We start from the raw sequence: 21,629 nt of genomic DNA on the forward strand, positions 1-21,629 counted from the left end.
ATAATAATTGACAATAGCTGGCTCGGCGAACTTCGGCAAACTAATGTGTGACGTGAAGTGCCAAATCGCGGAAAATGTCGGAAGAAATACATGAATTTGCATGAATTATCATGAATAACAATAACCACTTATTTACCTCTCAGTGTCTTTAGGCAACTTAAAAAAAGTACATTGTGTGTTTTTATTATTATTTAGGCAGTTAAATACTGCACAGTATTTTTTACACAGTATTTTTTTATTTTTTTCCATAATACAAGAGTACGCGTGCGTGTGTCAATGCTCGCTCGTATCTCGTATGTGACGCCTTGTCGAATCGCCTCCTGTAGGTGGGCTATCGTGCGTGTTTTGTTTTCGATGTGAACTCGCGGAGATGAACAGGCCTGGTTTAACCCAAAGGGAATAAGCTAAGACCACACTCAGCTATGTGCTAAGGCTTTGCAATGTAAGTACCGTTTGTTCGCCTGGAGCGAGCGCCCGCGCCCCCAGTCGGAATCGAACCGCGCGACCGATCGCGCGCGTCCACCGAGCGTAACTTGCAGTGACGCGGTAGACGTAAGAGTAAAGTGAAATATACCCCAGTTGTGCCATAATAGTTTTAAAAATGGTGTGCAAAGTTGTCCCGAAGGTTAACAGTCGTGAGTAATTTTAATTCGATTTAATTGTTTAATATTTCATTAAAAAATCGATCACAACAATAATGTAACAATAATAACAATTTTAACAAAATATTATTTCATTCATTACAAAATAATAATAATTTAGAATTACTAGGCAATTTTAGAATTTCGTTTTATTTTTGCAACTACGAAACCAAAAAAATATATTAGCAAAATCGAATATAATAATTAAGATTTGAACATCGATCGCAGTATTATTTTTATGTGAAATCACGTAAACAAAAACTTTATAAGTGAAGTAAAATAAAAAAGAACTGAAAAATGTATGAAAAAGGTTGATAAAAAAATACTATTGATTCGCTTCAGCTACAGATAGTTGTAATAAAAACGTCGTTAAATGTTAAGCATTACTTTCATCGGCGGCCACATGTGAGGATCGCACTTAAGTGGCTTTTTATACGATCAGCTAATGAACACTACGAGCAAAGTTACTAAGAAAATACTATTCAAGACATTCTAGACAAGAAAAACGCTCATTATCACTAAGTTATCTCCTTGACCTTTTATTTTTTTCTTATTGCATAAAACAACGTGAACGTAAAATAATTCGTAACATTTCAGCTGAAAAAACTACCTATCGATCAGCTGAAAAACTATTGGTAAAATTATTGCAAGTGATAGGGATCAATGATTTCTATATCATAACTTTTATTATGTACGTGATAACGTCTAATTAAAATATGCGTTTTGCAATCAGTAAGAAATAAATAAAGGACACTCTGTTTACATATATTATAAGTACCCTACTTAATACTACCAATACCTAATAACTAGTAAAAAATTACTAATACATAGATGCTTAATATGTGCGACTTTTTTTTTACCTACTACTAAGTACATAACATAGTTTTTATGAAATTTTCAGTTGTCACTCAAACGTAAAATAATTCAAAACGCACGTTTCAAATCTTTCAAAAGTTATTAATCTTAATAGTTTTTCATGAAAAGGAAAAGTTTGAGAATTTATTATTTCAAATGTCAATTCAACTCGACAGTTATACCTGTTTCTATAAATATTGGCAACAGCAGCACATTTTTTAAAATAATTTTATAAATCTAAAAAACTAAATGTTACGTCTTACGTTTGTAGAGCAATAAAAATATATAAAAACTGCTGAATAATACTTAATTAAGAAATTCTGATTTTAATGCGGCGTATTGAATAATGCAATTAACACATATAACTGCAATAAACATGAATAAAATAATATTTTATTACCTTTAATTACCAAAACTTCAAATTGAATTCGAGTACAAACCAGAGTTTTACCACGGTAATAGTAATACCATGGTTTTACATTGGTACTTACATACTTTATGATGTTTCACTACTTATTATACAACAAAGCCGCTTTCTGCTGTCTGTTCCTATGTATGCTTAGATCTTTAGAACTACGCAATGGATTTTGATGCTGTTTTTTAATTGATAGAGTGACTTAAGCGGAAGGTTTAAAGGTATAAAACATGCATAATATTATAGAAGAGAAAAGCCGGGAAATTCCATTGCAACCGTGCGAAGTCAGGGCGAGTCGCTAGTAATACATAGAGTCGTATCGCTAGTTCACATCACTTATAATTTCATAATTCATTATTAAAATAAGGAAGACTGCGCTTTATTCATATTTCCCAAATAATTTTTATAATCATTTCCGATTCGTTTCTTAATACTTATTATTTTATACATCTTATAAATTACTCAAGCATTTTGACAGAACACGAAAGTGATTTATTGAATTACAGATATAATTGACATCTAATATTTATTCGAAACGACATTTTAGAGTTAAGAAAGAACTGATTGAATTAAATTCATTTAAATAAACATTTCATTTTGTTACACACTGCTTGTTAGACCAAAATTATAAATTGCCCAAGAAATTGAAACTGTTTTAGTGGATACTTAGATTTTACCAAAAATGGTATTTCTCATTACGATTCTAGAAGGGAAAATTGTAAAATTATATTAATTTCCTGACGAATTTGACATGGTCACAATTTGTTGGTAGGAAATTGTTTTCTAAATTCGATCGATAATTTAATTTTTAACAAGATAATTCATCAAATTATAGGTTACACAACACAGTGACATGGATTCTATTGAAGTCATATCAACTCATAGCAACTCTTTACAAATATCAAACTCAGCATGTTTTCAGCTATTCTTATTAATACATTATTTCATACTTACTTTCCTTTACCTTCCCGTGAATAAGTTTAAGAGCTCTCGCGGACTCTCGTCTGGGTTCAAATCTTAGATAGTACTGCCGTTTTGTGTAATTCTTCCTAATGTGGTCTTGACTTGAATAAAAGAAAGTTTGACACTAGGGTGCCATCAACCCCCGCGATAGGAGCAGAACTGGCAGAACTTTGACTTAACTTTTATCAAATTTTTTACTAGCAATTAGTGCTTTTTTTTGTAAATTTTGACCAATGTTTCCTTGTTGGTAGCTAATCTAAATAAATAAGTAAATCCGCTTGTTTTATAGCCGTACACCGAGCGGCGGGCGATGCACCGGACAGCCAGACACAGGAGGTAGCGGATTACGAGACGGCGCTGGATTCCGCTGGTAAGTTGACAATATAAACAAACAAAATGTTTGGATTGTTTACTATTGGTTTCCGTTTATTGACCATACTTTGGCGGTAACTACAGTTAGGAGTACGCGGACTTATGATAAAAAACAACTTATCTAAAAAAAAAAATGCACATTGAACAAAAAGCAAACTAAATGCCATAATAGGTATAACATTGTCCTCTAGCTAGAATAGCCATGTGAAGTAAAGAGGAAATGGCTATCCAATTTAACATTATCTTTAATTTTTTTAGTCTTTTTGCTATACAATAAAATATAAGGCCAATTTCTCTTTACAGAGCTGCCAAGAGCGAAATATAACCAACTAACAATTATTTATCTATAGATTGGCAATTGTTCAAATCAGCACAGATCTATGCCTTATCTAAACTAGATATCAATTATGCGTTATCTACGTCCTAAGATCAAATCTAGACCAGCGCAGTAGGCAAAAATGACCTAAACGTGATTTTCCCGCTCGTGTGGACTGCGCTCGTAGCACGCGTGTGACGTCACCGCCGCGTGCGCACGGTCGCGTCGCATCATGCGAATGATCTGAATACCGTACGATTTGTTGTGACTAGATAATCATGGATAAATGGAATATTGTATATTATTATTGTGTTCTTAACAGAAGACGTGCGATTTAAAAAAAACATGTTCAGTCATTTTCTTTCGTGTTTTAATAAACCAGTGAAGTACATGTGGGATTCGCACTCGAAGATTTCCGCGTTGTAGGCAGATAGACAGATAGAGACGCGGAATGAAAAGGGTCCCGTTAGCACCCTTTGGATAAGGGACCCTTAAAAGTAGTCTTCCTTCCCTCGTTCGTTCGTTCGTTTCAGCTGAATGACGTCCACTGCTGGACAAAGGCCTCCTCCAAGGTTTTCCGCAATGAACGGTCCTGCGCTGCCCGCATCCAGGCTCTTCCCGCGACCTTCACCAGATCGTCGGTCCACCTAGTAGGAGGCCTGCCCACGCTACGTCTTCCAGCCCGTGGTCGCCACTCGAGAACTTTCCTGCCCCAACGGCCATCGTCTCTACGAGCTATGTGCCCCGCCCACTGCCACTTGATTTTAGCAATTCTGCGAGCTATGTCGGTTACTTTGGTTCTCCTGCTTCCTTCCCTCATCCAAGTTTAATCACGAAATGAGTATCCGGAAAGGCTACTTGAATGGAGACCACGTCATGGCAAGCGTAGTATAGGACACCCACTTCCTCGATGGACCGACGACCTTAGTTGGCAGATCTTGTCTTGTGGGCCTATGTCTAGCATGGATCGGCATAACCGGAAATTATGTTTATGATGAGTAATGTCATCTCATCTCTACTCAGGTCTCAGCCCCATTCATATATCGACACACTCCGTTGTTTCCAAACACTATGCCGAATAGCTTACGAGTACCCTATCCTAACGATGTTATTGTAACAGCGAGTGCAATTTCAAATATTATTGTAAATTACAATATCAGCCGGTGCCGTACAAAAACATTCTATTCACCGATCGAATTGTGTGCACAATAACTATGGAGATTGCAAGATGTGGGTAGAGTCAGCTTATAAGAAAACCTTTGTTGTAAAATCGCATCTATTACGACTGTGTAAGAGCTAATGTATTTTGATAAGCTTCCGGAACTCTCTTATTAAAGCAGAATCAAAAGGAAGTGCCGCCTTTGTTCAATGTTTCATTTCATGTGAAAACTAAGATTTATTTTATAAGATGTACCTAGATTGATACGAGTATATTCAAGAAAAATGGATAACAGAAATCTTTTTGTTGTGGTTATAAATAGTACTAAATTATGTGAAAGAAAATGTTTAAAATCTATACGGAATAGTTAATGTACTGGCACACAAAATGAATGGGGAGACAAATGTTTTTCTAAAGTTGATTCTAGATTGATCCATGGCATCAAGTCATGTGATGACAATATACTTAATTAGTTATACTTATTAACAAAAACTGTTAGTATCAAAAGAACAATCGGCGTATTTGTGACCTATTATTATAATATCAATACGCGTACCTATGCCTATTATAATAATAACTATTGTTCAAGACAATAATTAACATAGACTATTTTTGGCCATACCTAATTTTAAATCCAAATAATCTTTGATGAAAAGCCCTATTATAATAATACTATGACAAAATGTGTGGAATGTAAGAATTCCTAGCACCTGTATAAATATTGTTGACTTTTGAGATGTACTATAACAGCCATGACTGATTTGTTTTGTCAAAGTACAAAGGGATAGGTTACAAGAAGTTAAATGGTACTTCAGAATCCTAATACTCAGTACTTTATTGCTTCACCACATTAGCATTTAGGTCTTACAACTCAAGCAGATCAATGTGGACCCAGTTAGGGTTATGTAACTTAATATCTGGCTCTCTTTTCCCAGAAATGAAAGCATATTGACTGTACCATTATATTCATAGTACTTACTTCTATTTGGAATAAAATGCGCGTTTCCAAAATGATCGATCCGTCAGTATAACAATTTGGAAAAAAAAAATCCAAACAGTTCGACTATCGAACTACTGGTAGGACTAAATGGAATAAAGGAGCATATTTAGCATGCATTTAAAGTGAAAATGAAAAATATTTATTGCCATATTTAATACAAGATAAAAATATAATAAATACAAGATAAAAAGACTGACCCCCACCTCTTAGGCATTGCCTGTCCTGTGGAGAAAGTTAGAGAATTGCTATTTTATTTATTACTCCGCAATGTAATATCATTCATAATAGATTACTGCTTCGTATGTTCAGAAGTGACTTATCTACAGTTGTTAATTATTAAAACAAAATAATAGTCGTGACATTACATAAATACTCAGTGTATTTTTCGTATTAATGATATAGTATGTTTTTTAATTTTAGAATTTTCACTATCATCGACAATACACTTATTTTTACAACAAGAGCTTCGATTTATTTTCAACTTCAAGCCCTGTACCTGTTTCTGTTGACCTGTCTGTACCTGTATTCTTCCGAAGCAAGTTACAACGAAAGTGCACGGGGTAGGGTCAGCAAACAAGAGCACGGGCGATGACGTTTGCTGTCGGTACTGCAATAACGATATGAAAACATAGTTAGCGGTGTATTTCCTAAGAACCCGCGTAAAGAAACATGCTGGTTTAATAACAAAGATTTTTTTTTAGAAATAGCACGTTTTAAAGTGCACATTCTTGAATAGTTAGAGTACACAACAAATAGTAACTACTCGTATCTACATAACGATTGTGAGATGAAATAATATTAAGCGTCTAAGAAGCGGATTTTTCGAGGTTTGCACAAATATTTATGAGCTTTTTATAATGCTACTTTTCAGAAGTAATATTGTCCCTAAGTGCATTAGACATCACTTCGCCTACTGCACTATCTTAAAAAGTCGAATGTTTTTTTCATCAAGGCATTTTATTTTACGAAAAAGGCATATCGATCTACCTAAATCTTGCCGCACTGTGTCATCATCTTACTCTGAATGATGCAAAGCGAACTACCATACCAAGCGAAATGGGATTTATTTATTGACTGAAATATCAACTTAGGACTTAATCCAGATGAACGTTTTGTTTTTTCTTCCTCCTTTTCCGAAAAACGTCTTGTCTGCGTCTGCCCACATGCAATAAAACCACTATAAAACAATGGCGGCTATTAACGGGCAATTTGCTCTACACTTTATGTATAGCGGTTTATTGGACCGCAAGTTTACGACACTTATGTAAGCGCAGTGTTTATGAAGGGGGGTAAAGAAACTGCGGGGTTATATACATATTTGTTATTTAGGTTTTTTATGTATGAGGAAACGAGCTTGTGAGATTCCTAATAGTAGTGATCACGATCGCATATCAAATATCTGCGACGACAAGGAGATCGGCCGATGCATTCAATTAAGTAGTAAGATTTTTTTAAGTTTCCAATAGGAAACCTAATAAGGTTAAAATGGGAGCACAATTCGCAGGTCATTTAGTCTCCAGAGGCAAAAATTAAATTTGGCCCATACTTCCCAGTCTATTAGCCAGACGGTTTAGGGAGGCCTGATATTATCAGCGCCTCTCTAGGTCATCTCTCTCGGATATCCAACTACGGACTTTTAATTTGGGGAAACGGTACAGATGTCCAGAGAGTATTCATTGCACAGAAAAAAATGTATAAGAGCTATCTGTCGCAGAGGACCCTCGGACTCTTGTAGGCCTCTATAAATTAAACTGCCAATTCTTACCGTCCCTAGCATGTACATTCTATAGAGCTTCAAGTTTGTCATAAAGCATCCAAGGGCCAAGGGCAAGGGATATATACCCAAGAAATACTAGATTTCCAAGCAGACTTGTAATAAAATTTTCTCCAAAAACCTCGCTACACAAAAAAAGCTGCTACAATATGTGCATAAAAATTTATAATAAAATCCCAGAGATATTTAAGACAGGGTCAACTAATACAATGATACGAAATCTCAAAAATTGGCTGATAGACTGCTGTATCTACAACATTAATGACTTTTTAATGACCATTTTGCATGCTAAAAATGTAAGCAGAATAGTAAGCACTGTGTAAATTATATTAAAAGACCTCATATGTAAAATACCTATTCTATGCAATAAATGTTTGAATTTGAAAATTTGAGTGGGGGTGGTCTTTTTCTGCTCTGTCGAATTTAAACGGCTGATACACTTTTTTGCCATAATAAGCTTGCTCTTGATAACAACCTCACCAGTGATGCGATGTATGGTAGAGACATCTTATCGAGGGGTGCAAATGCGATCTATGGTAGAGCGAGTTTGCCCAGAAGATGCCTGTTCACTCGTGTCTTGACGGCCTTAGGGTTGTATAGGTCTATTCCACTTTTATCACTTGGGTTTGGTCACCCAGGTGATCAAAGTGTACTCCAGGTGTCCTTAGATCACCCACGGATAAGAAAGAAGTCTACTTTGATCACCTAGGTGATTTTATTAATAGGTGATCAAAGGACACCTAAGTGTCGCCTGGAGCCCACGTTGATCACCTGGGCGATCAAATCCAGGCGATCAAAGTGGAATAGACCATGGTATTGACGGTGTCTCCCCCCTGTTAGTGTCTCGGGTGTGGCATTTCTTAATACATTAGTTTTTAGTTAGTTTAGTTTTTGGTTTTTGAGTCTGTTTAGTTTTGTGTTAATATTGTTTTCTTTTTTTGTTTTGTTTTTTTTTTCTCTCTTTTTTGTGATCACCGTCCATAACGCCCCCTGTTGCGCGCCTTCTTGACTGGTAGCCTCGATATGGTCCCGGTCAAGAGGGCGCGCAATCCGCAATCTTCATCGTGTTGGTTCCCGCTGAAAACCAGCTTCTCGACATGGCGCTTGTTATGTCGCGAATATAGCTGAGCGGACGCCTCTTCAGCATAGCTTGTAGTTTAATGTTATATGTACTGTATTTTTATTTTATTTTTCTATGCTGAATAAAGTATTCTTATTCTTTATTCTTAATTTCCTTTCCATACACGATCCAACTTTCTAGAGTTTCGTTGTAGTTGTGACCGTCTTGCAGGTTACGGGCACTTCAGCCGCAGCGCGCTGGGGGCGTGCGCGTGCGCATTCTTCACCACCGGCGTCGAAAACTGCGTGATGTCGTACGTGCTGCCGGCGGCCAAGTGTGAGCTGCAGCTCACGACCTACCAGGCGGGGCTCGTCAACATGGCCTTCATGAGCGGTGAGAAGAATTTTCTTTTTCCTATAAAATTAGCATCAACCATTGTCTTATCACAAGCTTAAGCGACGCCGCGCCGTCGCCGCGCCCTACACTGTTCATACGCGCTGAGTAAAGCCAGCCACCGCGCCATCGAAGAATAATTTCGCCAGCGGCGCGGCGGCGGCGCGGCAGCGGACTTCACGCGGCGCGTATAAACAGTGTAGGGGCGCGGTGGCGGCGCGGTGGCGGCGTCGTGTGCAGGAGCGCTCATACGTGCTGTCCTGTATTTGTACCTACATTGTTCACTGAAGCAGTCTTCACGACTGGGGTCGAGAACTAGCTGCAGCTCACTACTTACCAGGCGGGGCTCGTCAACATGGCCTTCATGAGCGGTGAGAATTTTCTTTTTCCTATAAAAGTAGCTTCAACGATTGTCTTATCACAAGCTTAAGCGACGATATTCGAACCGAGAAAGTGTCGTACGTGCTGCCCGCAGCCAAGTGTGAGCTGCAGCTGACCACCTACCAGGCGGGGCTCGTCAACATGGCCTTCATGAGCGGTGAGAACCATCTTATAATTGCTGGTATTTGTTGTTGGAAAACGCAAAGAAATCTCGGCGGCGCACTGTAGCAGACGAAAATCAAAAAGACCTGGAGCGAAATCAAATGCAAAGCTTAAGACCGAACGCGATGGAGGACTGTTGTGGACGCCCTCTGCCCCATCTAGGGGACAAAGGACCTTAAGTCAACTAAGTCATTTGTACCTGCATTGTTTTGTTATGGGACAATATTATTTGATCCTCTAAAAACTAATTGATCTTTTTTGTATGTGCACTTTTAAAAATAAATGATGTTTTTTATTATATTTTATCTTTATATTAATTATTGGGTCTATATTAGTTGATCTACGGATAAATTATGAATGATCTTCATAGGTAACATAATATTTATGTTTAACATACTCTTTTAATATTTGGTAAACAAAAATAATATTTGATCCTCTTTTTTAGTTATTGATCTTTAATTTTGTTAATTTGATGATTTTTATATCAAGTTTGCCTTTTAATATTGATCACCTAATAAATGCATTTCGATCTATGTATAACTTAACTTTAAAATATATTTGATCTAACAAAAAATATTATTGGTTAATATTTTTAATTAAAAAATATCTTTTAATTTACGCGGTACTTTGTGGTTGAGTGACAATCGTCCGTCATTGGTTACTGAGTTGGCCAAGGGCTTAGCGGCCAATAAGCAAGTAGAATGGTACATTGCCATGTTTGTTTAAATTACAAGCTTTGCTTAGTTTGGGACTAGAGGCGCTATGTAAAATAATTTCTTACTTCTGACATCCCTGAACCCGACATCATAATTTTTACCTCTTTATTTTTTTCAAATCGCAAGGTTGATTTTCTCTTAGTATACCGATCTCGACCGTGATCAGTGACCATAAAGTCATCTGTCAACGGGTCGATTAGACACGATAAAAGCACTAAACGATATTTGTTTACTTTTAGTGCGACATCGGGTCGTAAGGACCTGATAAGTTTTTTTTTCCAAATATTTACTGTGTTTGACGAAACAATTGCAAAACAATATTTATCTTTCGTACTATTGACCGAATATATCCATCCCGCACCAACGCATCCAGCACCTAAGGTCAATTCGACCCGATAACGCAGTGTGAACGTGTTAAGTATGCTTTTTTAATAAAAAAAAAATCTTGTAACATCAAGTGCCTTTAAATAGTTTCCATCCTTTGACTACAACTTAATAAAAATAAGTACCATAACATAATTATTTTGAAGATCATTAAATTTGATATAGACAAAAAATAATTTATACAAATCGAATTATTTAAAAAAGTATCACAATATTGAATATTTGGTGCTCATTTCTTTTATTTTTGAGGACTAACAAGTAACGATCAGATATAATTTTTACATCTCAAATTTTTTTTGCGTAGTTCAAAAGAGGTTAAAATATCGATCGATTTCATTTATTTTATGTCTCAAAGAAAGAGGATCAATCATTAAAATAGATGACCATTTAGATTTTTTTATTTTCCGTTTTTGCTAATTTAAAAAGATCATTTAAATACATGCCTTTTGTTATCACTGAAGCAGTCTTCACGATTGGGCGTCGAGAACTAGCTACAGCTCACTACTTACCAGGCGGGGCTCGTCAATATGGCCTTCATGAGCGGTAAGAACTATGTATCTATTTTTTGTTATTAAATTGTACATACCTACATTGATCACTGAAGCAGTCTTCACGACTGGGGTCGAGAACTAGCTGCAGCTCACTACTTACCAGGCGGGGCTCGTCAACATGGCCTTCATAAGCGGTGAGAAGAATTTTCTTTTTCCTATAAAAGTAGCATCAACCATCGTCTTATCACAAGCTTAAGCGACGATATTCAAACCGAGAAGATGGCATACGTGCTGCCCGCAGCCAAGTGCGAGCTGTAGTTGACCACCTACCAGGAGGGGGTCGTCAACATGGCTTTCATGAGTGGTGAGAAGATTTTTCAAATTTTCATCTTTAACCTGCTGGACAAAAGGTTCCTCTAAGGGCGCTTTTAATTTAGACGTTTCGTGTCGGACGTTTGTTGTGCGTTCGCAGGACCGCACAAGGTAAATAAAATGCTAACAACGGTAAATAAAGTGATAACAACTGCCAAATTTAAAGCACCCTAATAATTTTAAGACAACTGGTCTTGCTCCAACAGTACTTCTTCTGGTCTTATTCTTCTTATTATCTGTGTCATCTTTCCTACTTACAGCGAATTAAGTAGGTATAGGGTGTCATGCTTCATGATCATCTGGCATCGTTTTGACATACACGGGTCCACACTCGAGGCCTCAAAGTCAGATTGTATGCTAAGATGCAGGGGTTGTTAGTTTTAAGTCTATTTACATAACAATTTAAGAATCCCTCGTCAGTTATGTTTAAGTTAGGTACTAAACGTTTTTGATTTACAATATTTGTTAGCAATTTAATCAATTGAATTAAGAAATTAATGATAATTAATTAGGATAATTAAAAATTAAATACTAATAATAAGTGCAATCACGGAAATTAAAGGCTTATTTTTGTTTTAAATGCTAAATATTTCGTCGAACGGATTGTTATGTCAAATTCTACTGAACTAATTGTATTATTTAGTGCTTTAATGCGAAATCAAACATTACAATAGTTTGGTTAACATATTTTAAATAGATTCGGCGTATCGTTGTTACGTATACGGAAAATACAACTGTTTCAAATATTTGTACATAAGAGTATTTACTAAAGGTTATTGCGACTCACTTTAAGCTGTACGATAACCACAACAATGCAAAATCAATCGCAAGTAAACATCACATTACACACTCGATAAACAACTTCATAAAAATAGAAAAGGAGAAAAGAAAAATACACAAACATAAAGTTTTCAGAACTAAAGGAGGTAGGTAATTTAATTTCTTATTTTCATGCTGCATTTCATTCTGAAATAGATAGGCAAGCTTAGTTTTCTGATTTAACTCTTAGGCCGAGTTGCACTATCTTAAGGCTTTGACTTTGACAAACGTCAAAAATCTGTCAAACTCCATACAAAAAACACCGGTTATTAGTTACTGTTAAAAATGATGGTGCAACTCAGCCTTAGTACATTGTAAAAATGAACACCTGTTAAAATTACAAAGCTAAAATGGCAGAACGTACTAGACATTTTTTGGATAAGTCTAATAAAAATTAAACGTAACATTACCTTTCTCAGTACGATCTAATTGGGAGGTGTCAGATACTGTAAAAGGCAAAAAATATTTAGCGGTAATTTCGTACATCTACGAATTTTCGGACTGATGTCACCGTGCTGTTTATAAATAGCTATTAGATTACGATCAGAAAATTAACGCTCTTAAAGACGAAGCACTTGTCAATCCGAAAACGGATCGTAACCGTATCAACTGGAGGCAATCAGTATTCTTTGTATGAAACTACATATTGCACCGCACACTTACCCGTAACGTAAATGCCTCGCCTCGCGGCGAAACGCGATACGGTGTTGATCCTCTTCCGGGTTGATAAGTGTGCTATGACCTTTAGGGCGCGCGCGCACGAGTGGCTTTTGTCACCATCACAGTGTGTCTCTCCATAGGTAAGAATAAGTACCTACTACGTTGTCTCTCTTTTTCTCTTTATGAAAGTGTAAAAGAGAAAGATAATATTGTCACATTGACAAAATGTCACTTGTGCGCGCATAGCCTTAGATTGGTGATTATTGTGGAATAGAAGTCGCACAATTTCACTTTAATAAATCATGCTCATAAAATATTTACAATAGTATATAGAAGGGGATTGGAAATAAGTAGTAGAAATCCAGTTTCCTTAGATAGAAAGGAACTTATGATGATTGAACACAATCCTAAGTTGTATTATGCTAATTTGTATTATGCTAATTTGTATTACGCTAATTTGTAATACAGAAGTGCTGGGAAGTCAGGTAACAAACATACTTAGTTTATTTATCCAAGAAAATGATTGATAGAAAACGATCTTACAATAGTTTTTTTAACCTTCTTCTCCCAGGTGGTGTGGCCAGTGCGTTCTTCTGGGGTATTGTGGGCGACGTGTTCGGAAGACGGAACATCCTCAGCATGACGCTGCTCCTCAACGCAGCCCTGACCCTCGGTCAGAGCATGGTAGCGGATTACCGGCTTCTGCTGGCTGCGAGGTCCATCAATGGCTTCCTGATTGGTAAGACTTGGTCGTGTAGAATAGAATAGAACGTATTTATTTGTCTCAAATCATTGGTAGTTTTCATTGCGCTCCAGCGCTGGTTTCGAAGGCTGGATGTCTCACTTTAGCTTCCTTAAAAACCGTTTGATTTTGTCCCAAGGAGTGCTACAAAGCAAGAACCTTTTGTCGTTTAAGTACTTAAGACTTATACTTAAACCATAAAATTCTCTTGCTTTGAAGCATTCCTTTGAGGGATACTTCTGTTCAGCAGAATAGTCCTCTAGCTAGGATAGGCAAAAACGGTGAGCTCTTTTGTGAAAACTCGCATGAATTATTTGAAACTATACAGCATAATTGACTATTTTCTATCGTCTCACCAAACAATCTTGATCCGCAGGTGGACCCTCGACGCTCGTGTTCACGTATCTGTCGGACCTGGTGGGCGCCAAGAAGAGGCAGTTCTACCTGAACATCACCGGGATGAGCTTCGTCGCTGCCTGGCTCATATTACCAGGTAAAAACCTATGTAATATCTTGATTGGGCTATTTGATCGTCAGTACGATCATACCCAGTAGCAGCTATAGATTTTTGTTTTAAAATCGCAATTATTAAGACATGTACATACATTACCTTAAATCTATATCTATAAAAGCGAAAGATCACTGACTCACTTACTCACTCATCACAAAATCTCAGAAACTAACTACAATTGCAATTAAGAGTTTCAAATTTTTCATGGGAGTTCCTCACTAAGACGACATTTTGCAAAATCCAACCCCTAAGGGGGCAAAATGGGATCCATGGCCGCTAGTATTGAATATTGATTAATTATAAAGCTAAATTCACAACAACTTACCACCATCCTCTATTTTGAAATTACTTTCTCTCAGTGCTAGGTTCAAATTCAAGATTCAAATCGCGCTCAAGGTCGTAATTCTTATCCCCAACTTATAAAGTATTGTATTTGTATAATTTTATTTACCTACTAGCGGCCGCCCGCGACTTCGTACGCGTGGATTCCGTTTTACCCCCTTCATTTATCTTACGCGGTTTAGATTTTTTCATACAAATGTTTTTTCCCGCTAACTCCCGTTCCCGTGGGAATTTCGCAATATCCCCCTTCATTTATCTTACGCGGTTTAGATTTTTTCATACAAATGTTTTTTCCCGCTAACTCCCGTTCCCGTGGGAATTTCGCAATATCCTGTTGTAACTAAGCTTTAAGTTTACTAAGGTACCTGCATGTTAAATTTCAAGCGTCTATCTTACGCGGTTTAGATTTTTTCATACAAATGTTTTTTCCCGCTAACTCCCGTTCCCGTGGGAATTTTGCAATCTCCTATTGTAACTAAGCTTTAAGTTTACATGCCAAATTTCAAGCGTCTGACAGACAGACAAAAATTTTACTGATTGCATTTTTGGCATCAGTATCGATCACTAATCACCCCCTGATAGTTATTTTGAAAATATATTATGTACAGAATTGACCTCTCTACAGATGTATTATAAGTATACATTGCTGCCTATGCCATAGCGACGACTAACAACTTTTTACATTGACCTGACCCGGAACCGAACCTAAAGACTCCATAATTTCGCCGCTCAACTCCTTCGCTATATCCTTGACCTCTGAACCGACCCCATTTCTTATGATCCGTGATTACATTAATTCAATCTGTTAGTAGGTATCAATTAGTACCGTTAAATAAATGTAAAGACTTTTACAATGCACTCGTTTAGCTGATGACAGGCTCATGTAGACTGCGATGCAAAACAAATAGGCACAAAAAGTGACCTACTGACCTCCCATCATTCATATCACTCACCGTTAAATCATATTTTGTTTCATTACTTTCTTATTACGCCTCAGTGCCTCAGTAGTAAGAAAGACCTTCCTAGGTCAGTTTCTGGATTCGATTCTCACGAGGGATTTTGAAGCTTATGTGATTGTGCGAAAAGATGACTTCGGAGGATAGGTTAATTTTTTTAAAAGCTAATTTATGTTTAGCCCTACCTAAGGTGAACTGGCAGAGAAGATTATTAAATTATTAAGATTTAAGAAGTTCGTTGGCGCTTCATTGGGCGAAACTAAATAAACAAAATCTTTGGTTTTTAAGAATTAGAAATTACTACTACTACTAGACGGATTTTAATGAAACAAGTAACTTAAGTAACAGTGGAAATGCTAAAATTTAATAGAAAGTTAAATTGTTTTTAATACAACAAAACGTCGCTTGCCTCTCTAACTGACGTATCTGACATTTTTTTCGAAACTGAGTTATCTACACCATCTTAATCAATTTCGCAAGACGAATCGATCTGTCTAATCGCCTGAAAATTTTGCAAAATGACAGTTACATCAGTTAGAGAGGCAAGCGACGAAAATTGTGCGCTGTATGAAACAAATATACATTGGTTTGTGATACCTAAACCATTGAACGTAATTGTTGTCATGTTAAGTGATGGGTGACCACTCTTTTTATACAGTAATAGACGATAAATCGATTCCAATTTACATGAAATCCTAACATGGTCGATTGAAGTGGCCTTTGTGGCATTATGCCGAAAATGAGCAGGATTTAGCAGATCTTTTCGATAACCGTTGATTAGATTTTTTCAATTTGCACTAAACTAGTGTAACTACTGTATCTTTCCTTACACTAATAAGGGGTGACAGAAGCTGGTGACACAAAAAATCCTAAATAATCCTATTGAATCGTACTATGACCATCAGCTTGAATTTCATACCAAAATAATATTTGTAGGCGCTATTATCGGGCAATCACACAAAATTACGAATGTGAGACAAATATTTCACAAGAAATTGGTAAGAAGATGATTTCTCAAATTCTTTGACCCATTTTTCCTAACTTCACTTCCATAGACTAAGCGAATACTTGAGCAAGGAACCAGTGATTTACAGTATCCTCTTCCAGCCGTAGCCTGGCTGGTCATCCCATTCAAAGTGGCGGACTACCACACACTGCTGCCGGTGTACTCCTGGAGGCTGTACCTGGCTCTCGGCAGCCTGCCCGGCTTCGTCAGCGGTCTATGGATGCTGGCGCTACCGGAGAGCCCCAGACTGTTATCAGACACCAACAGGAGTGATAAAGCCTTGAAGATTTTGGCGAAGATCCACAAGAATAATCATGGGAAAGGTGCAGAGTTTAAGGTAGAGTAGACTGAGGCCAGCAAATTATTTATTTGTACTATCGCCAACAGTGTTAACTGCCCATTGAAAGTCATGTCATCTTGTTCTATCGCAAAGAATCGCCATTTGATTAGAGCGAGAGCAAAAACGGAAATGGATAGTTAACAGTGTGGGCGTGTGTACATGAGACCAAGATGACTCATATCATAACGTGCAGTAATAAGACTTAGGAAGAAGGGGATCCTTGAGGTAGCCAGTCCTCTTTACATAAATATTACGGCTCTTGATTTTTACCGATAAGATACTAAGAGTCAGCCACGAAACTGTCTCTCCGATTGCCATAATAGGCACGAACGACCCCAGGATATCTGAATCTGAGCAAAGTTGTCAGCTACATTTTAAATGATAAGCCATGGCTTATTAAGTATTTATTTATGATTTACAGATAAAGAAACTCATCCAAGACAACATATTCGTCGAGAAGACTTTGGGCGAAGAAGAGAACAGAACGAAGGCTTTATTCATGGGGGTGCTGAAAGACCTGAAGATGTTCGTGTCCAAAACCTATGCGTTCAAGTCCAGCCTCATCTTGTTTGTGTTCTTTGCGAATATGGCCGCGTGAGTTTTTTTTACATTATTCTTCTTGGAATAGTAACTCTAGGTTACTTCTGAATCTTATGGTTTTATTATTTTTCTATCTATCTTCTGATTCTCGGTGTGCATTTTGTAACTTCAAATAATACCAGCAGCTTTCAAGGGTATGTCCGAAAATCCTATAATCTTCCCTCATAGATCATTGTTTATCCTTCTAGTGGTTTCGGCCTAAATCTCTGGATCCCTGAACTGCTCCTACGCATGCAAAGCAAGGAGTGCAAGTACGCCAAGCTGGATGCCTTACCAGAGAACGCTCGGCTGGTGAACGCGACCGCTGCGGTCCTGAAGGAGCTGACCATGCCCAAGGCTGAGACGGTGGGAGGCTTCAACGGGAGCATGTTCGACCCTCTGGACGTCAGGAGTGGAGGGGAGAAGTGCAGCAGCGATATGGATGACGACGTAAGTATTATTGATAGGAGCCATGCGTGGGTCTTCATCATCATCATCATCAGGCATTTAGTCCCTACTGGACGAGGACGAACCTCTCTTATTTACCAGAAGCAAATAGAAGCCTTGGTAGAATCTTCACGATGACCAGACCTTTGGGTTGAGGCCAGATGTTTGCACATTTTCGCCTCTTAGGACATCCAAGAAGAATGGGGATGAGTCTTACGTGGTCGTCAACCTAATCCAATGCCAATGGAATTATAGTAAAGAAATAACTAGTTTGTTAGTTTGACGACTTGACATTAAGTAGACACCCAGAAGTTAAGTAACGCAGAATTGTTGTTATTCCAGGTGTTCACCTCAGGCTTGATAGTGGGCGCGTGTTGCGTGCTAGGCAACGCTGCTTGCGCGTTGTTATGTGCGCGCGGCGGAGCGCGTGGCGTGCGTCGTGCGGCGTCAGCGTGCGCGCTAGCCTGTGCATTAGCGTGCGCGTTTTTGGCCGCGTGCGCCTGCTCGTGCTCGAATTCGAACAAGATAGCGGTGGCTGCAGCCGCTGCGTTGAACGCTGCGTCGTTGAACGGGAATGTGCTGCTGATAAGACTGTTGCTGCACGCGCTGCCGGCTAAGTTGAGGTAATTTAACGACTACAAACTTCGCGTCATCAAACACCAGTATGCCAGGCTTAACAGGGCTTACTGTGAAAATGAGGAAGTTGTCATGGGGAAAAGAAGAGGGGAAGGTGAAGATTGATGTATTAGAAAGTCCTTCCCACTCGGTGGATCGACGAGCTGGTGAAGGTAGTGGCAGGCATCTGAATGAAGCTCAGCGTCATGTAAAACCTTGAGAGACGCCTTCAGCAGCGGACAACTGATGGTTGAAACGATGGATCAATGGATTCTATAGTTAATTTCAAAGTCAACCGATTTAGTTCCCCAATGTCAATGTCAAACTTCTTCACGTCGCGTGCTTGCCTTCATTCCCCAAGAATCTCCAGTCTTGATGTTCAACCAAACATCACTCTGGCTCTGTAAAATTCTCCCACTCTCGCTTGTCAAAATTGTATGTATTATTACTACAATGAGGGCTATCGTTTTTATACTTAACAGTTGGCACCCCTGGCGATTGACAGGACCTTACTCTACAGTGGCGCCATCTTGATGAGTGCAAATGCGATAGTCTTCCTACCACTAGCGCTCACAAGTTGGCGCCACTGTCTTCGCGACTAGCAAGTGACAGGACCTTACTCTACAGTGGCGCCAACTGGTGAGCGCTAAAACGATAGCCCTCATTATTTATATTTCGTTCCAGTGGCCTCGGCGTGTGCTGGGGCGCGTGGTGGGGGCGCGCGGGGGGCGTGGCCTCCAACCTGGCGGTGGGCGTGCTGCTGGACTTCTCGTGCCCGGCGCCCTTCATCGCCGTGGCTGCTTTACTTACAGGTATGTCCTACTTTAAAGCCTAGTAGATACTCACTAGACCTGCTGTACACTTTGACGCCTAGCGATTCGATCACCTTGGTGATCGAAGTGGGTTCCAGGCGGCCCTTTGGTGTCCTTTGATCACCCATGGATAAGAAGTCCACGATCAAAGTGGAATAGATCGAAACCATTAAAAGGAATGGGACCACTTCAATGGGAAGTAATTGAGGGTTTACGCTCAATTAATTCCCATTGAAGTATTTCTCTAGTTTGTTACTCAATTAGTACTCTAGACAGTTAGTTTACAAAGGTACAGTTACACATAAGCACTCATAAAATGTCATGCTTATTAGCATGTTTAAAACAAGCGTAAGCACTCGAACAACTCGAACTGAGCCTGCTTATTATTAAGCAATGTTTTGACACACATCCTATTGAGCAATTGCTCAATAGTGGCATGCTTTCGTGCTTAGTGTGTGTAGTTGTACCTTAAAACTAAATACTAGCCTATTTTTAGGAACTATTTTGTAGCCTACCTACTAATTCGAGTACAAAATCGCCTAATCGGTACTAGAATACAGAATTCATTTTTAAAGGTCGATACAATAGAAAATTCGTCTAAAGTAACTTTATGGCATTGTCTGTGCTTACAAAGCTTTCCCTTTTAATGTAGCTTAATCACTAGGCCAACAAAGTAATCAATCAACCGAAGGCGTCCTTACATAATGGGCAAACATCGGCATTGACCTTAACCTGCAATGTGAATGAACTTGTTTGTCAGTGTGCCCAAAATAACTGGTGTTTCAAATTATTCGAAAAGAAAAGTGTTTCATTTCACGGATGACAGCCTGGTCTGGTGGTTCCATGGAGAACATGACGTCATGAGCTCGTTAACTCAATTGTCTGACAATTTATTGATTTTAAGTCTATTAAAATTACAGCAAATTGAAAACTAAGATGGTTTGTATGTGTGTCCTTCTTTCCCAAGCTGTAGGTACTTTATAAACTTGACCTTCACTGGTTGGGTTTTATTGGCGCTCAAGCTGTAGATCTTGGCTACACAGGAGTTGCAGCAGTGAGAACGAATAGTCCCGTTAGAGGTACGTTTTTGATCAATCATCAAAATTTTTTTTTTCAGTTTCCATTGGTGCCATCATGGTGATAAAGTTAGACGACAACAATCCCACGGCAGAGACCGAGGAAGAGGACCAGGAGACCAGAGACAAGACCACGGGACTGGACAGGTATATATCTACGCACATGTAAATACCAGTTACGACAAGACTTGGATATGCGTACTTGAGTACGCTTTTACATAATAAGTCAATTTTAGAAGGTTATGCTGAAATATCCATCCCTCTGTTATTAATGAAATATTGTGAGTAGAAATTATTCATAATGAATACTATTATTATAATAGTGAAAGAAAATGCTAGCTAAAATAACAACATTTTATCTATTTCCTTATTTGAAATTGAATTTGCAAAAATATTTGCAAGGACTAGTTTAAATTGTTTGGCGAATGAATGGTTGCCAAACTCAAATACTAAAATAAAAAATCTATTATTGAACTATTTATTACAATTATTGTTCTCTGTTGTGAATCATAATAGTTCTATTGTTGATAGTCCAACAAAAAATTTATTAAAACATTCCTTATGATAAAGAAACTAGTGAGCAAACTAGTGAATAGTTTTAAACTAGTGAAATTAGATGTCATTGATGTGCCTATGATGCTTTGTGAAGAGATGTAAATGCACAAATTGTAAGTTCCTTTTAATATTAAGGAAACGTGCTTATGACGTTAGGTATAAGAGTTATATTTGAATGATTGAAGTCAATATTTATTTATAGTAAATATAAAATAGTTAAATCTTCGAAATGGAGGATAAAAATCTCGAAAATATATCAAATTGATATTTTGATACAACTTTTTGAAGTTTGTAGTTACTAGTTCTAGTTGCACTCACTAGTTGGCGTCACTGCTTAATTAGCCAGTGGCGCCAACTGGTGGTGTACATATAAAGCCTTTACTGAAATTGAATTTGCGCTTGATGTTAATTAATAGGTTTTAACGTAGATAAAACATTATATTCAATATAAATATTTTATTGAGTAGTAACAAATTAAAAAAATAATATTTAAAAAATACACGACGAGCTTTATACAAACATGAATATTATAAGTAAATCAAAATAAAGTTTTATACAACATATTTTCTGAAACTGTAAAAACTATCATCCGATCTGTGATGAATATAAATAAGAGAAACGACTATTATTTGTATTTTATGTACTTAGAACCTTTTTTATTTTAGTTATAAGCGAATAAAGTTCAATTAAAGATGAATTTATTATGTATTTTTAA

The 21,629-nt window shown here is 37.7% G+C and overlaps 1 protein-coding gene across 1 annotated transcript; it reads left to right on the plus strand.

The window, feature by feature from the left end:
* The first annotated feature begins 486 nt into the window (after positions 1–486).
* On the plus strand, positions 487–21,611 carry LOC135076734 (synaptic vesicle glycoprotein 2B-like). The gene is made up of 12 exons (XM_063971155.1): positions 487–635; positions 3,164–3,244; positions 8,787–8,948; positions 9,424–9,486; positions 13,505–13,672; positions 14,052–14,168; positions 16,592–16,827; positions 17,252–17,424; positions 17,619–17,859; positions 18,199–18,479; positions 19,156–19,283; positions 20,401–21,611. The coding sequence occupies exons 1-12, from the start codon at positions 602–604 to the stop codon at positions 20,526–20,528; spliced, it is 1,812 nt and encodes a 603-aa protein (XP_063827225.1). The 5' UTR covers positions 487–601; the 3' UTR covers positions 20,529–21,611.
* Positions 21,612–21,629: the final 18 nt, after the last annotated feature.

This window comes from Ostrinia nubilalis, chromosome 12, assembly GCF_963855985.1.
Source record: "Ostrinia nubilalis chromosome 12, ilOstNubi1.1, whole genome shotgun sequence".
Taxonomy (NCBI): domain Eukaryota; kingdom Metazoa; phylum Arthropoda; class Insecta; order Lepidoptera; family Crambidae; genus Ostrinia; species Ostrinia nubilalis.

Bases quoted from the DNA above. Each gene is read 5' to 3' on its own strand.
- LOC135076734 (XM_063971155.1), top strand. From the start codon at position 602: ATGGTGTGCAAAGTTGTCCCGAAGGTTAACAGTC. The intron at 636-3,163 runs GTGAGTAATTTT...CTTGTTTTATAG, and splicing joins TGTCCCGAAGGTTAACAGTC to CCGTACACCGAGCGGCGGGC. The intron at 17,860-18,198 runs GTAAGTATTATT...TTGTTATTCCAG, and splicing joins GCAGCGATATGGATGACGAC to GTGTTCACCTCAGGCTTGAT.